General features: G+C 43.6%; 1 protein-coding gene and 1 non-coding gene across 2 annotated transcripts in view; one reads left to right on the forward strand and one right to left on the reverse strand.

Moving 5' to 3' along the window:
* Positions 1 to 365: 365 nt before the first annotated feature.
* trnaq-cug (transfer RNA glutamine (anticodon CUG)) lies at positions 366 to 437 on the reverse strand. The gene has a single exon. It is a non-coding gene; the product is annotated as a tRNA-Gln (tRNA).
* A 532-nt stretch (positions 438 to 969) lies between these two features.
* Positions 970 to 16,202, forward strand: part of rab11a (RAB11a, member RAS oncogene family) — a 35,928-nt gene continuing 20,695 nt past the window's right edge. Inside the window, exon 1 of the mRNA XM_067971270.1 lies at positions 970 to 1,123. Within this exon, the coding sequence (XP_067827371.1) occupies positions 1,084 to 1,123 (40 nt within the window). The 5' untranslated portion in view covers positions 970 to 1,083. The remainder of the gene's footprint in view (positions 1,124 to 16,202) is intronic.

The raw sequence follows: 16,202 nt of genomic DNA on the forward strand, positions 1-16,202 counted from the left end.
CAGCGCAGCACTTAAATTAATAAATCCAGACTTTTGCTATTCATTTAAACATTTTATTCATTTATCATGGGAAAAGATAGAAAAGGGATTTGCACATGGAAATTTTATTCTCTTAAAAATGTTTTCTTTTCACCATATTTAATCCTAGCAAACAATAATCCGCCTCAGTTCACAAACAACTAAAGTTTTCCCTTCAGTTTGAGTGCACATGGGAGAGTGGTGGAGACAGCGAGGGATGGATCTGCTGGAGGAACATTCAATCTGGTGCTGAGCAAACCCGAGGGAGAATAAAACAAGAGTTTTGTTGATGAGGTTTCTCACCCCTTGGGGGTTTGGAATAAATTTAAATCCCGGGACCAGAATAAAGGTTCCACCGAGATTTGAACTCGGATCGCTGGATTCAGAGTCCAGAGTGCTAACCATTACACCATGGAACCTCTGAGGAAAGCAGCGCCTCACACCGGGGACATCAAGGATGTGGGCCGGGGGTCACATTCCCTTCTCAATGCATTCTCCCTCCTTCCGACTCCCTGTGAGGCCTCGGCACCTCCGCCATGCGCAGCCGGGACGCGGGCTGCATTTCCCCGGCTTTCCCCGCGGGCGGGGCGGGGGGGGGGGGGGGGACGGCGCTGCCGTTCGTTTCGCTGCCGCTGGGTGGCGCTGGAACGTCATCATCGTTCTCCGACTGCGTGACGTAACGATAATTGACAACGACGGGACCGCGTCATCAAGTATGGACACGCCCTTAATATACGTCTTACCCCCACCCCTTAATTGACGTCATCGCGGCTGCTCAACCAGTCCGCCCCGCCCCAAAGATGACGTCAGAATAAATAATTAACTTTAATCTAATTCCCGCTGTAATTATTCATTCATTAATAAACGGAGCGAGAAAAGGTTCAAAAATATCCGCGTTATGGAGACAAAAAAAACAAAACATTTGTCGAAAAGGATTAAATTCCCCGACGTGACCTTTAGCCCGGAAGGGGAAGCGGAGCGGTGCCGCTCCGTCAGTTCGCTGCTCGAGTCGGTCGCTTGGTCACTTTCCCTTCGCCTTTAAATATTTATTACTCGGCCGACAAAATGGGGACGCGGGACGACGAGTACGATTACCTGTTTAAAGGTAGGACCCGGGGGGCGCCGGGCCCAAACCCGGGGATCGGGGGTCCGGGGGGGGCCTGCGGCCAATGCCCTCCCCGCGGCCTCGTTATATCCCTTACCCGGGGCCCGCGGCTGGAACCTGTCAGCAGGATCCCGGGGCGAGGGGGGCGAGGGCGAGGGCGAGGGCGGCGAGGGGGGCGTGGGCGGCGAGGGGGGCGAGGGCGGCGAGGGGGGCGAGGGCGAGGGGGCGAGGGGGGCGGGGGCGAGGGGGCGAGGGGGGCGGGGGCGAGGGGGCGAGGGGGGCGGGGGCGAGGGGGGCGGGGGCGAGGGGGGCGGGGGCGAGGGGGGTTTAACTCTGTGTCTTTGGGGTTTACTTTTATTTTGAATATTCCAGATTTTCTTGCCCAGATGTCATGTAATGTAGGGGGTCTCGGCGAGACTCTCCCTCGCTCTCTCCCTCCTCCTCCTCCTCCCCCCCCCCCCCCGGCCCACACCCCCCAAAGCTCTGAGGTCTGTTCTAATGTTGAAGGTGCTGTAAAAGGGCTGCTGCTGTTTTGTGTTCCCATTTGTGGGTCTCCCTCTGCCCAAGTTGCTCTGTAATTGACTGTGAGAAGAGGCAGTGATTGTATTTTGCTTGCTGTCTCCCAGTGACGGCATGTCTGAGATCAGGAACTGCACTCAGAGTTGTGGGTGTGGGTTGCGTTATGTCTTAACTGTGCCTCAGTGCTGGGGTATTGTGTGGCAAGATCTGATTCAGTAACTTGCTATTTGCTTTGCTGCAATCTGAGGCTTTAGACTCACTTGATGTATTTAACATTGACTATTTGCTCTCTTGTTTGAACTCTGGTGTCCTGCACAGTGGACTGTGGGTTTTTACTCTAATAAAATGGTGTTGAAGTATAATCTGTGTGTGTAGAAGTGAGCATCTGAATTAAAAACTATTCAATAGTTAGTTTTGACATTTTGAACACTTGATTATAAATAGGCTAATAGTAGTGAACAGAATCTGCAACTCAAACCTGATAAATGAACACTTGTAACTTGCACCTTGTATAATTGAAGCAAGTCATGTGTCTGTTGTTGTCAGATTGTCCAATGTAACTGCATTTAAATAGGAGAGAAGATTTAACTTGGAGCAGGCAGTCATTTAGTTTCCGTGCATGTAACAGGTGGTTGACCAAAACCAGATATTTTATTGCTGCATTCCTTACACTTTCTCTTTTTAAAAAACAACTTCATTTAACCACAGGGTGAAGGTTTGTTTGTGCTTGGCAGCAGTTTTGGTTGAGTTGACCTAAACTGGGTTTGAGATGGAGAATGGCTTGAAAATTTGGGGATTACCTTGAACTCCAGTGACCTCTCTGTAAAACCAATTCACTGATACATTTGGATTTTAGTTGGATTGTCCTACGTTTTCTTTTTCCGCGGCGAGTTGTTATGATCTGGAATGCGCTGCCTGAAAGGGCAGTGGGAACAGATTCAGTAGTAACTTTCAAAAGGGAATTTGATAAATACTTGAAGGGGAAAAAATTTAGAGGGGAAAGAGCAGGGGAATGGGACTAATTGGAGAGCTGTTTGAAAGAGCCGGCACAGGCATAATGGGCCGAATGGCCTCTTCCAGTGTTGTACCTATGATGATATGTTGAATGTTCTTTGGGTGTTGAAAGTGTCTTTCATGTTGCATTTTATTTGTATAACTCAACAGCAGCCTGAACTGTGTTCATACCTATGTTCACTGAAACCTAGTTGCCTTGGATACAAATGTGGTAAGTGGCTTTGATTACGTTCTCACCTTTAGCAGCTTTCATGATTCCTTGTTTTACAACTGGATAGAGATAGATGTTTAGTGGCTGTATGATCTGGATTGCATTGATCCATTCCATCAAAATTTGTTTCTAAACATTTTACACTGATTTCCTTTAATTCTCAGTCAAGGATAGACAGGAGGAAAGTCACTTGCCTTAAGGAGTTGGCCATGAAGAGTTGCAATATTGTGACCCAACAGAACATAGGAATAGGTATAGGCCATTCAGCCCCTCTACTCTGTTCCGTCATGGCTGATCTGTATCTTAACTCCATTTACCTGCCTTGGTTCCATAACCCTCAACTATCCACTTCCCCCTCCCCTGTGACATGGCTGATATTAGGATCTTGTGTGAGAAATTATGTGCCAACCAGATCCTACCACTCTAACAAAGCATTGAAACACCAGTGTGTGCCATCTGTAATCCACTCCCTCTTTATAACTCTTGGGTGCCGGTGCATCTCTACCCAAGAAGCAGACTTCTGAGAGAAAGGCATGCAGACAATATTGTGCTTCTTTGACCTAACGTTGGGTTTTGACCTGAGGACTGAATCGACAAAAAATGACTCGCCATTCATCATCTTGTCACTGAGCCAGCTGGGAGGGCTTTTGGTACAACACTGTTCGTACAGTTGATCAGGTAATCAAGGATGTGTGGTGCAGAACAGCGCTGACATTGTGATAATGTAAATAACCTTGCTGGTTGGAGCTTCCAACAAAATGTACTCAACCAATACAGTCTCCCTGGGCTAGAGCTGATTCTGCATAATATGGACAATGCTGTTGTTTGATCAGGAAGTTGAGACTCTGATTCATTAAGTGAAGTGTTGCAGATAGATGAAGTTTTAAACAAGGTATCGGGAGTGAGATACAATATGAATGTAAACATTAGAGGCCTATCATTAAAGGAAAATTGATGTCAGAAAAATAAATTATGGAAAGTAAATTATGGCTGTGTGGAGAATCTTCACCTCTTGGGCTTTCTTACCATTAAGTTGAGTGGCCAGTAGAAACTGATATGGTAAATTAATTGGAGAATAAGGGCCATGCTGAATATTTCAAATAGATTGTTTACTTTTTTTAATGAACAAGGGTGGAACCTAATTCTCAGGTGTTGGGGATGTGTGGATATGTTGAATGTCGCTGGGTGACAACTTGATGAGAAACTGGTGGAATGTACCCAGAGGCCCTTGAAGATAGAGGAGTGTGAAATATTGGATGGGGTAAACATAGTGAGAGGGGAAGTATTAAGGGGATTAGCATCTTTGAAAGTGGATAAATTGCCAGGCCTGGATGAAATGTATCCCAGGCTGTTAAAAGAAACAATGGAGAAAATAGCAGAAGCTCTGACCATAATTTTCCGATCCTCCCTGGCTACCGGCGTGGTTTCGGAGGATTGGAGGACTGCTAACATTGTACCGTTGTTTAAAAAGGGAGAGAGATAGACCGAGTAATTATAGGTCAGTCAGTCTATCCTTGGTGGTGACCAAATTATTGGAATCAATTCTGAGGGACAGCATAAATTGTCATTTAGAAACGCACAGGTTAATCAAGGACAGTCAGCATGGATTTGTTAAGGGAAGGTCGTGTCTGACTAACTTGATTGAAATTTTTGAGCAGGTAACAAGGAGGGTCAATGAGGGTAACGCATTTGATGTAGTAGATTTTAGCAAGGCTCTTGACAAGGTCCTACATGGTAGACTGGTCAAAAAAGTAAACGCCCATGGGATCCAAGGGAAAGTGGCTAGTTGGATCCAAAATTGGCTCAGTGGCAGGAAGCAAAGGATAATGGTTGACTGGTGTTTTTGCGACTGGAAGGCTGTTTCCAGTGGGGTCCTGCAAGGCTCAGTACTGGGTCCCTTGCTTTTTGTGGTATATATTAATGATTTGGACTTGAATGTGTGGGGCTTGATCAAGAAGTTTGCAGATGATGCAAAAATTGGCCGTGTGGTTGATAGTGAGGAGGAAAGCTGTAGACTGCAGGAAGATATCAATGGACTGGTCAGGTGGGCAGAAAAGTGGCAAATGGAATTCAATCTAGAGAAGTGTGAGGTTAATGCATTTGGGGAGGGCAAACAAGGCAAGGGAGTACACAATAAATGGGAGGATACTGAAAGGTGTAGAGGAAGTGAGGGACCTTGGAGTGCATGTCCACAGATCCCTGAAGGTAGCAGGACAGATAGATAAGGTGGTTAAAAAGGCATATGGGATACTTTCCTTTATTAGCTGAGGCATAGAATATAAAAGCAGAGAGGTTATGCTAGAACTGTATAAAACACTAGTTAGGCCACAGCTTGAGTACTGCGTACAGTTCTGGTCACCACATTACAGGAAAGACGTGATTGCACTAGAGAGGGTGCAGAGGAGATTGACGAGGATGTTGCCAGGGCTGGAGAATTTTGGCTATGAGAAAAGATTGGATAGGCTGGGGTTGTTTTCTTTGAAACAAAGGAGGCTGAGGGGAGATTTAATTGAAGTATATAAAATTATGACTGGACTAGATAGAGCGGATAGGGAGGACCTATTTCCCTTAGCGGAGTGGTCAGTGACCAGGTGGCATAGATTTAAAGTAATTGGTTGAAGGATTAGAGGGGAGCTGAGGATAAATTTTTTTCACCGAGGGTGGTGGGGGTCTGGAACTCACTGCTTGAAAGGGTGTTAAAGGCAGAAACCCTCAACTCATTTAAAAAGTACCTGGATGTGAACTTGAAGTGCCGTAACCTACAGGGCTACGGACCAAGTGCTGGCAACTGGGATTAAGCTGGATAGCTCTTTTTCGGCCGGCACAGACACGATGGGCCGAATGGCCTCCTTCTGTGCTGTAACTTTCTATGATTGTATGAAGATATATGGATTTATTTTTGTGATTCTAGATAGGATGAGTTCCCGATCTTAATCAGGCACGAAAGAGAATGGATGACCAGTATTCTGCTGTGGGGAGTGAAGGAAAATGAATGGGAATCGCACACCAGACTAACTTTCACTGAAGCTCTGTAGGGAATATGCAGATTTGACACTACCTTGGCCAGGAAATAGGATAAGGAGATAGAAGTGGAAAAGCACAAGTCCTGATCCTGGACACTTTTTTAAACATCATTCTTTGGGATGTGGGTGTTGCTAGCAAGGCTGGCATTGATTGCCCATCCCAAGTTGTCCTTGTGAAGATGGTGATGAGCCATCTTGTACTGTCAATCAGGAAAAAAAGCATTGGAAAGGGCACAACTGGAAATTACGGGGAGGAAAAGTTAAGTGGAAGCCTGATTGAATAATGCATGTTGGTGATTTGACCATGGTTGTGCTGGGCTGTTGCTGTTATGTCGACTTTATTTGAACTGACTTGAGTTTTTGCCGGTGAGGAAGTCCCCAGATAGGTTGAGGCTTCTGTACTTTGAGCCGGTGGATGATAAACGGGGTTTCTGTGAGCGTTGACAGAAATTACATTCTGACCTTGTTTGTGGAAACGCAGCAAGTGACTGCAACAGTGTGTTAATGACTGGCAATTGGAGCTTAATGTGGATCGAATGCAAAGTAATGCAGATGGATGGGGACTAGCACTGCCTCAGATTGGAAGAAAAATTATCTTGATTCTGAATGGGCTGGAGGAAGAGAAGGCTTAGAGGTGGTTATACTGCTTGGGGATGGTCATTAAGGTACGGAATATTGGGGTACGTAATCAGAACATGAAACAAGTCTGAGGATGTGGTTGACTCTGAAACTGCATTTTAATCTTGTGCCTCCCAAGGGATTTTTTTCTTGTTTTGAAGCAGAAAAGAACCAAAGGTGCGTCCTGTGCTTGAGTAGTGGCTGAGAGCTGGTAACCTTGTTTTTTTTCCCTGATTGACCTAATGCTGTATCTGCTATAATGACCCTTGATTGTCCAGTGGTAAAGGGACTGGACTCTGTGCTACGATTAAAGTGTTTTGGGCAAGGGGAGTCGTGCTGGGGTAAAATTTGAGTCGTCATGTTCTAAACCCCATCTTCCCAGTAGCCGATTGGATCCTGACGTTTCTTGCCACATTGTGTGTGTGTGTGTGTCGCCCAGAGTGGATTGTACTGGGCTGCTCCTTACAGCCATCTCATGGTGTCTGTGGGCTGAACTGAGAATTCGTGTTTCAGACGTAAGCTTCTATTTTAACAGAAGCCATTTGAACAAGGTATACGGTTATACTCAAAATGGATGAGAGGCAATTAAAGTTTCTAAAATCACAAGTAGGGTGTAGATGAGTGGATTGTGGGATGAAAGGGCAACACTTCAAAAGAATGAGGCCACTATCAGAGCTTGGGAATGTCTAGTTCTTACAATGTGACTAACTTGTGGAAGAAACTGTTCCTAACTACGGATAACCTGGGGTGTTTTTGGAAAAGATGACTAGTACAAAATCAAAGCTGAAGTGGTAGGTCAAGAGGTGATTGAGTCAAATTAAACTGTTTGCTAGAGCTATTTGGTCTTGTTTGAACAGTGTCAATATTGGCTGCATATAGTGATACCACTATTCCCAGCTAGAATGCAGATTGGGTAATTCCCTCATAAATCGCTCCTGAAGACCACACTGCTGTAAGTGACTGGGATTGATTTTATGCACATAATTTGTATGTAACTATTCTCCACTCACTGCATTTTGCTGGAGAAATAATCCTGCTTTTATCAGGAGACGTTGCTGCAGTTTTGGTCATTAGTTCTGTTTGCTGTAGTTTGTAGGGACCTTTTTTTAAATAGACTCTGTAGATTGTTTGTTGTAGTGCACTGTTTAAACAAACTCTTTTGCTGAGTAAATAGACTTTGTTTGCTGTACAGTACACTGTTGGTGTGAGTCCTGCCCTAAGACCTGTCCCATCTCCAACTCATTGGCTGACAAGGTTGTCAATATTTAAATTATCAGTTTTTAATGAATCTTTAATCGTCTTGTCTGATTTCCGCACACAATGAAGAACTGGGGGGCACAGGCAGTTGCAATGAGCAGCACTGAACAAAAACTGAACTTGCACATAAATTTGAAACTTGTAAAACAAACAATTAGTGAGTTGGCAGTTTATATGAAAGGATATGTGGGAGAGCTAAAGGCTGAAATTTACTTGAGGGTTTTGGGTGACTTGCAATGAAACTGGAGCTCCTGCTGTTTTGGCTTGAAATCTGAACCTCTCTACTAAGTTTGCTCTTCACATTTACTCCCAGGTATTGGGTGTTACAAACTGTGGATTATATTTGACAAAGGAATGCTTTGCGTCGTAAAGCTGTTTATAACAATGGTATTGTATGATTTCATATGCAGGTTTATTTATATCCAAGAGCCTTGTGTATTCTTCGAAATACATTTTGTCTATTCTACAAAGGCAACAAAGAGAAAATCAGTTTTTTAAAAAAAAATCACTAATTCCTGATTTAATATAACTCATCCTCCGGGTGTGGTCGTCACTGCCAGGCCAGCAATAACTGCCTGTTCCTAGTTGCCCTCAGAAGGTGGTGGTGGACTGCCTTCTTGAAGGGTTTAATAGAACTTGAGTAGCTTGCCAGGCCACTTCAGAGGGCAGTTAAGAGTCAACCACGTTGGTGTGGAACTGGAGTCACAAAAAGGCCAGACTGGGTAAGGACGGCAGGTTTCCTTCCCTAAGGATTAGGTGATGCCAAGCATGGGTTTTATGCTTGTGGATTGTAGGAGGGAGGGAGTGAAGGCTGAGGGACGTTAAATTAGAGAAGTGTGAGGTTCAGCACAGTTCTAGATGCATTGCTTTTAATAATGAATAAAGAACACTAAACGTAAAAGGCATTTTTCAACTAATTGAGTAATGCTATTTTGTTGCGTATGCAAGATGTTGTAAATTTGGAGATCTGAGGTTGGAGTGCCGACAGTTGTCTGCTAGTCTAAGGAGTTAATAGCTGCTTTACATTGGGTTTAACATAAGAACATAAGAAATAGGAGCAGGGGTAGGCCATACGACCCCTTGAGCTGTTCCGCCATTCAATGGCTGATCTTCGACTTCAACTCCACTTTCCCGCCCGATCCCCATATCCCTGGATTCCCCTAAAGTCCAGAAATCTATTGGTCTCACCCTTGAATGTACTCAACGACTGAGAAACTACAACTCTCTAGGGTAGAGAATTCCAAAGATTCACAAGCTTCTGAGTGAAGAAATTTCTCCTCATCTCTGTCCTAAATAGCTGACCCCTTATCTTGAGACTGTGCTCCCTAGTTCTAGACTCTCCAGCCAATGGAAACAGCCTCTCAGCATTTACCCCGTCAAGCCCCCTCAGAATCTTATGTTTCAATTAGGTCACCTTTCATTCTTCTAAACGCCAGAGAATATGGGCCCAATCTACTCAATCGTTCCTCATAGGACAACCCTCTCATCCCAGGAATCAATGTAGTGAACCTTCGTTGCACCACCTGTAAGGCAAGTAGATCCTTCCTTGGGTATGGAGACCAAAGCTGTTTGCAGTACTTCAAGTGTGGCCTCACCAAAGCCCTGTACAATTGCAGCAAGGCTTCCTTACTCTTGTACTCCAATCCCCTTGCAATAAAGACCAAAATACCATTTGCCTTCCTAATTTCTTGCTGGACCTGCATGTTAACTTTGTGTTTTGTGTACGAGGGCACCCAAATCTCTTTGAACACAAACGTTTAATAATTTCTCACCATTTAAAAAAAAAAAATTCTGTTTTTCTATTCTTTCTGCCGAAGTGAATGACCTCACATTTCCCCACATTATACTCCATCTGCCACCTTCTTGACCACTCACTTAACCTGTCTATATCCCTTTGCAGACTCTTTGTGTCCTCGTCACTGCTTACTTTCCCACCTAGCTTTGTATCGTAAGCAAACTTGGATATGTTACACTCTGACCCTTCATCTAAGTCATTAATATAGATTATAAGTAGTTGAGGCCCAAGCACTGATCTTTGCGGCACCCCACTAGTTACAGCCTGCCAACCTGAAAATTACCCGTTTATTCCTACTCTGTTTTCTGTCCTTTAACCAATCCTCTATTCGTGCTAATATATTACGCTCAACTCCATGAGCCCTTAGCTTGTGTAACAACCTTTCGTGTGGCACCTTATCGAATGCCTTTTGAAAATCCAAATATACTACATCCACTGGTTCCCCTTTATCTACCCTTCTAGTTACTTCCTCAAAAAACGCTAATAAATTTGTCAAACGCTATTTCTTTTTCATAAAACCATGTTGACTCTGCCTAATCATCTTATGATTTTCTAAGTGCCCTGTTACCACTTCCTTAATAATAGATTCCAGCATTTTCCCAACGGCTGATGTCAGGCTAACTGGCCTGTAGTTTGCTATTTTCTCTCTCCTTCCTTTCTTGAATAGCAGGGTTATATTTACTACCTTCCAATCCACTGGGACCGTTCTAGAATCTAGGGAATTTTGAAAGATCATAACCAATGCATCCACTATCTCTGCAGCCACCTCTTTTAGAACCCTAGAACATAGGCCATCAGGTCCAGGGGATTTATCTGCTTATAGACCCATTAACTTCTCCAGTACTTTATCTTTGCTAATATTAATTACATTAAGTTGCTCACTCTCATTAGACCCTTGGTTCTCCACTATTTCTGGTATTTTTTTGTGTCTTCTACTGTGAAGACAGATACAAAATATTTGTTTAACATCTCTGCCATTTCATTATTCTCCATTATAATTACTGCTGTCTCAGCCTCTAAGGGACCCACGTTTACTTTCGCTACTCTCTTCCTTTCTAAAAACTTGTAGAAGCTCTTACATCCGTTTTTATATTTCTTGCTAGTTTACTCCCAAATTCTTTTTTCTCCCTCTATCAATTTTTTGGTCATCCTTTGGTTACTAAAAACTCTCCCGATCCTCAGGCATACTACTGTTCTTGACATTATAAGCCTCTTCTTTTAATCTAATACTATCCTTAACTTCTTTAGTTAGCCATGGATGGATCACTTTTCCCGTGGGGTTTTTATTTCTCAATGGAATGTATATTTGTTGAGAATTATGAAATATTTTTTTATTGGGGTGCTGGTGCCATAATTGGCAATAATCCTAAAGTAAACCTAGTTTTTATGGGGAGCCGGTGAGCTGGGACCTGATATAAAAGTGGCTGTGGGATTGTGACTAATCCGACGACATTCCGTTTACAGTTTATGCATGTAGGCTACGGTTTAGGCCTGTAGTTCCCTGACAGGGACTGTTCCCTGACACCGACACCTGTAATCTTCACATTCTACATACAGATTAGTACTGTGAGCTGAAGATTAAAGTTTCTATGGTGGTTGGTTCAGCTTTCTTTAATTGATATTAGTTCTGCAACCTTTAACTTCAGACTGTGTGCTCCTCATTCTATATGTCCTAGGTGTTTACCGTCTTTTTTTTTGCCTGGTATGATTGTAATGTACGCTCGATTTTACAGAGCTTGGGGCAGTACTGATGAGATAATTTTGCTTTATTTAAATCTTTGACATTGTTAGGGCCACTGTTCAATTTTTCTGAATATAGAACATCACCATATCCCTTTCCAATCATGGTTGGTGAGAATGTAACTCCATACAGTTTTAACTTGGTAGACTGGGTGTTCCATACTCAGTGAAAGGTGTCGGGATAAGAATCGATAAGAGACCTACGAATGTTTGTAAACTTAACGCTCAACTTGTCTGACCAATGCAGAGCAGCTACAAAGAGCCAATAGAATGTTGAATACAGCCGGAGGGCTGTGTCCGGCCCCGGTGAGACCCACAGCCGGAGGGCTGTGTCCGGCCCCGGTGAGACCCACAGCCGGAGGGCTGTGTCCGGCCCCGGTGAGACCCACAGCCGGAGGGCTGTGTCCGGCCCCGGTGGTGTGTAATAATGTACTATGACGGTGGAAATAGAAAACCAAGGCTGCTGACTTCTGATTTGGTTGGAAAAAATTTGTGGAGTGTGATCCCCAAAGGACCAGTACATAAAAAAAAAATCTCAAAATTCCATTTAATAAAGACCTAATTTGACTTGGTTCACTGACATGTGTCAGTGGCCTAGTAGTGCCTCCAACTGAGGGGGAAGGGAGGGCACAGGGAGCAACCAGGCCACAACTGTGCAGATGTTTTCAGGCTTCCAATTGTATATAGGACGTCAACCTGCAAGAGGAGCAAAGTCATCGGTTTGTCATAGCCTCTGATTTGGTTAAACATCGGCAGTAATGGGATGTACTAAACGGTTGGAACCATCATTGTCTAAAGTGGGTTTACACCAACACTCTGTCCTGTATTTAGTGTAAAAGCTTCACCTACTTAATTTTTGTCTGAATAGATTGAAGCCTCTTGTCCAGATGTTGATGGTCTTAACGTGAGCGATGTTTTCTTGTGCGGTCAGTATTCAGCAGAGGTTGTGTGGCACCTTGTGGCTGTTGGTTTAAGATTATTTGTGGCTCTGCAGAACTTCATATTTAACAGAAAGACAGACATTGATATAACACCTGAAATGCATTCCATTGAAACCTGGGAATGTACAGGACCAGGAAAGAGAATGGCGGTCCATCTGACTGATGTCAAAGTTTGAAAGGTACTGCATGCTACTCTATCTCTTGTACCTCTGAATCTCTTGCCAGATACCCATCCACTTCCCTCTGGAATTCGCTGGCGCTCTCCATAGGAACACAACAGGAATGGCCATTTATTGTAACTGAAGCAGCCCTTTCCTGATGAAATTCTAGAGCCTGAGATTGTAATCATGTCAGCTACATTACCTCGAAGAAAGGAAGTTATGCTCACACCCTGAAGAGGAGAAGGCAGCCCTTTCTAGATTACGCGCTCGTACAATGCCAGGAATGTAGATGTTTCAAGTTGAGCTGACTTGTTTACAGAGGCTGACCGTAATGTTTTCTGTGTTGTCAGTAGTTCCCATAATGAATCAGTGAGATTTTAAATGCCAACTAGCTGATCCCCAGTAACATTGCTCACAGGTAGTCTGGGGTCTGGAGCATGGTTGTGATGTTTAGCTGCTAACCTGGCCTGTCGCTTTAAGGCCACTGCTCAAGCACTTCAGAATTCAGGTAATTGTAGCTATATGAAAATTGCTACAGTGAATTGGAGATCACTAAATTGCATGTACATTTCAGGCTTCAAATCAGAAGAACCCAGGATGAAATTCCTGACTTTAAAACAAAAATATTATTTTGCACCTGTAATGGTGTGATATCTGTAGTGAGACAAGATAATATATATTTTGAGTCTCGAGTGTGTCTGTCAAACATTGTCACAAGTGCAAGTATTTTTTTTAAAAAGCCAGTCACTTAATGCTGGGAGCTTCTGACCTGGAGCAGAAACTGATGAGCACTTCACAATTTGCAACGTTTCCTGATCAAACAACAATTGAACTGGGTGACCTAGAAAGCACAGGCTGGAAAAGACCACAGTCTATCCCATCTGTCCGAATACTTTCTCCAAGGTACTTGTTCAGATTTAAGTTGGAGCTTTAACCTGCTTGGTCCTTCTGGTAAACCGTACCAGTAACCATCTGCCCCCTCAATAAAGTAACACATCCTAACAATTCATCTTAATCTACTTCTCCTTTCAACTTAAATCCAGGGCCCCTCTCTGCTGTCTCGTGCCAACAGAAATAGCCCTGACTGATCTCCATCTGAACCTTCATATTTGGAATACTTCAATTATATCCCCCCTCAGTCTTCTCCGTTCCAATGAGGCATCCCAGATCCTCGAGTCTACCGCCACATGTTTTATTATCCAAACCCATTAGCTTATTTTGTACCTTTCCAGCTGAGCTATATCCTTCCTGCAATGAATTCCAAAACTGTGTGCAGCACTCCAGGTGGGATCTAACTAATGATCTATATAATAGGAACATAGGAACAGGAGTAGGCCATTCAGCCCCTCGTGCCTGCTCCACCATTTGATAAGATCATGGCTGATCTGTGATCTAACTCCATATACCTGCCTTTGGCCCATATCCCTTAATACCTTTGGTTGCCAAAAAGCTATCGATCTCCGATTTAAATTTAGCAATTGAGCTAGTATCAATTGCCATTTGCGGAAGAGAGTTCCAAACTTCTACCATCCTTTGTGTGTAGAAATGTTTTCTAATCTCGCTCCTGAAAGGTCTGGCTCTAATTTTTAGACTGTGCTCCCTACTCCTAAAATCCCCAACCAGCGGAAATAGTTTCTCTCTATCCACCCTATCTGTTCCCTTAATATCTTATAAGCTTCGATCAGATCACCCCTTAACCTTCAAAACTCCAGAGAATACAACCCCAATTTGTGTAATCTCGCCTCGTAACTTAACCTTTGAAGTCCAGGTATCATTCTAGTAAACCTACACTGCACTCCCTCCAAGGCCAATATGTCCTTCCGAAGGTGCGGTGCCCAGAACTGCTCACAGTACTCCAGGTGCGGTCTAACCAGGGTTTTGTATAGCTGCAGCATAACTTCTGCCCCCTTGTACTCTCGTCCTCTAGATATAAAGGCCAGCATTCCATTAGCCTTCTTGATTATTTTCTGCACCTGTTCATGACACTTCAATGATCTATGTACCTGAATCCCTAAGTCCCTTTGGACATCCGCTGTTTTTAACTTTTTACCATTTAGAAAGTACCCTGTTCTATCCTTTTTTGATTCAAAGTGGATGACCTCACATTTGTCTACATTGAATTCCATTTGCCACAGTTTTGCCCATTCACCTAATCTATCAATATCGCTTTGTAATTTTATGTTTACATCTACACTGCTTACAATGCCACCAATCTTTGTGTCATCGGCAAACTTAGATATGAGACTTTCTATGCCTTCATTTAAGTTAATAAATATTGTGAATAATTGAGGCCCCAAGTCAGATCCCTGCGGGACTCCACTAGTCACATCCTGCCAATGTGTGTACCTACCCATTATCCCTACTCTCTGTCGCCTTTCGCTCAGCCAACTTCCTAACCAACATGACAGCATTCATTCCTTTAATGTATTCTCCATTTCCCTTTTTATGCAACCTAACATCTCATTAGCTTTTTTGATAGCTGCCAGATGTTGGCTTGAAGTTTTTAGAGATTAATCTATAATGATCTTGTAACATTTAGACTTATTCTTAGAGTCAGAGATCCACATTTAGCAGAACATGATGTGCATTACATGTTTAAAAACTTTGCATAAAACAGTATATCATCTGACTGACTTTGAGTGATACCACAGGAGATGTTAATCTCACACCCAAAGACCCCAGGACCCAACACACACTTGCCCCCCTCCACCCTCCTCAAGTGCTCCAGACTCTTCTACCTGCTCCCCCACCACACACCCGACCAGTTCTGACTCTGGGAATCCCTGCAGTGCTGTAGACCCCTGCACCTTCTCCCCCTTTGCCATCTCCTAGAACCTTTTGCCCCTGTACCCACAGACGCTGGGACCCTCCTCATTACATTACTACTAGATGCCAGGAACAATCCAGTAAACCAACCTCCACATTCCACGCCAGGTTCCCCCTCTACAGTACTGTCATACCCCAGCCTGAGCCTCAGCCCACAGTGCTGGCAAAACCCAGCAGCTCGTATATCCACTACTAAACCCCACATACTCACCTTCATGACACACCAGTAAATGGTGGGCAGTGGACTTTTACAAAAGATGAAAACAATTAACTGTATATTGTAAAGGAATCAAGGATATAATAATTAAGGGCACTCACACAGCTTTTGTGGAAAAATGGACAGTGTCATGAAATTTAATCTCACAAACACTGATTAAAATCCCAGAATACCTTGCAATAAAGTTTAACTTTCACTGTAAATCGGTGACCAAAGATACGCTGTACATTACATGACGTAGCGCTCCTATCGCATCTTCCATCTCACTGTACAGCCGTGGAGAGTTTTAAAATCACATTTCAGATATCGCACTTTGTTCCAGATACAAAACAATCTTAAAGCGTTGTTTGCTTCTGAGTTGCAACCTGAAACTTACATCTTGTTCCCATCTGCAAATTCTACTGACCAAACAACAATTAAACTCTTGATCCAGTCTCTCTTTACTTAACAATTTAGACTTTTCAGACTTTTGTCGTGAGGAAATATTTTTCACACAGATGGAGCCTGTGCGTCTGTGGTTCTCCCACACAGTGAGTTGTTGATCCCACAACAGCCAACCCAAAGGAACAGCCATGAGACCATTTCCGCAGACTCCTTGTTTTAGACTGGTATTGGTGGGAGGTCTGGAGCAAGATTGCTGCCCTCTGGATTTTCAATAAAATGGAAGGGTAGGAAAATGCCTTTTTAAAAGAAGTACTCTTGTCCTGGGGCAGTTGTGATTGGGTTACAGCAATGTACAATTGCCCATGTCATAAAA

The sequence above is a fragment of the Heptranchias perlo genome, chromosome 34 (genome assembly GCF_035084215.1).
Source record: "Heptranchias perlo isolate sHepPer1 chromosome 34, sHepPer1.hap1, whole genome shotgun sequence".
Classification (NCBI taxonomy): Eukaryota; Metazoa; Chordata; class Chondrichthyes; order Hexanchiformes; family Hexanchidae; genus Heptranchias; species Heptranchias perlo.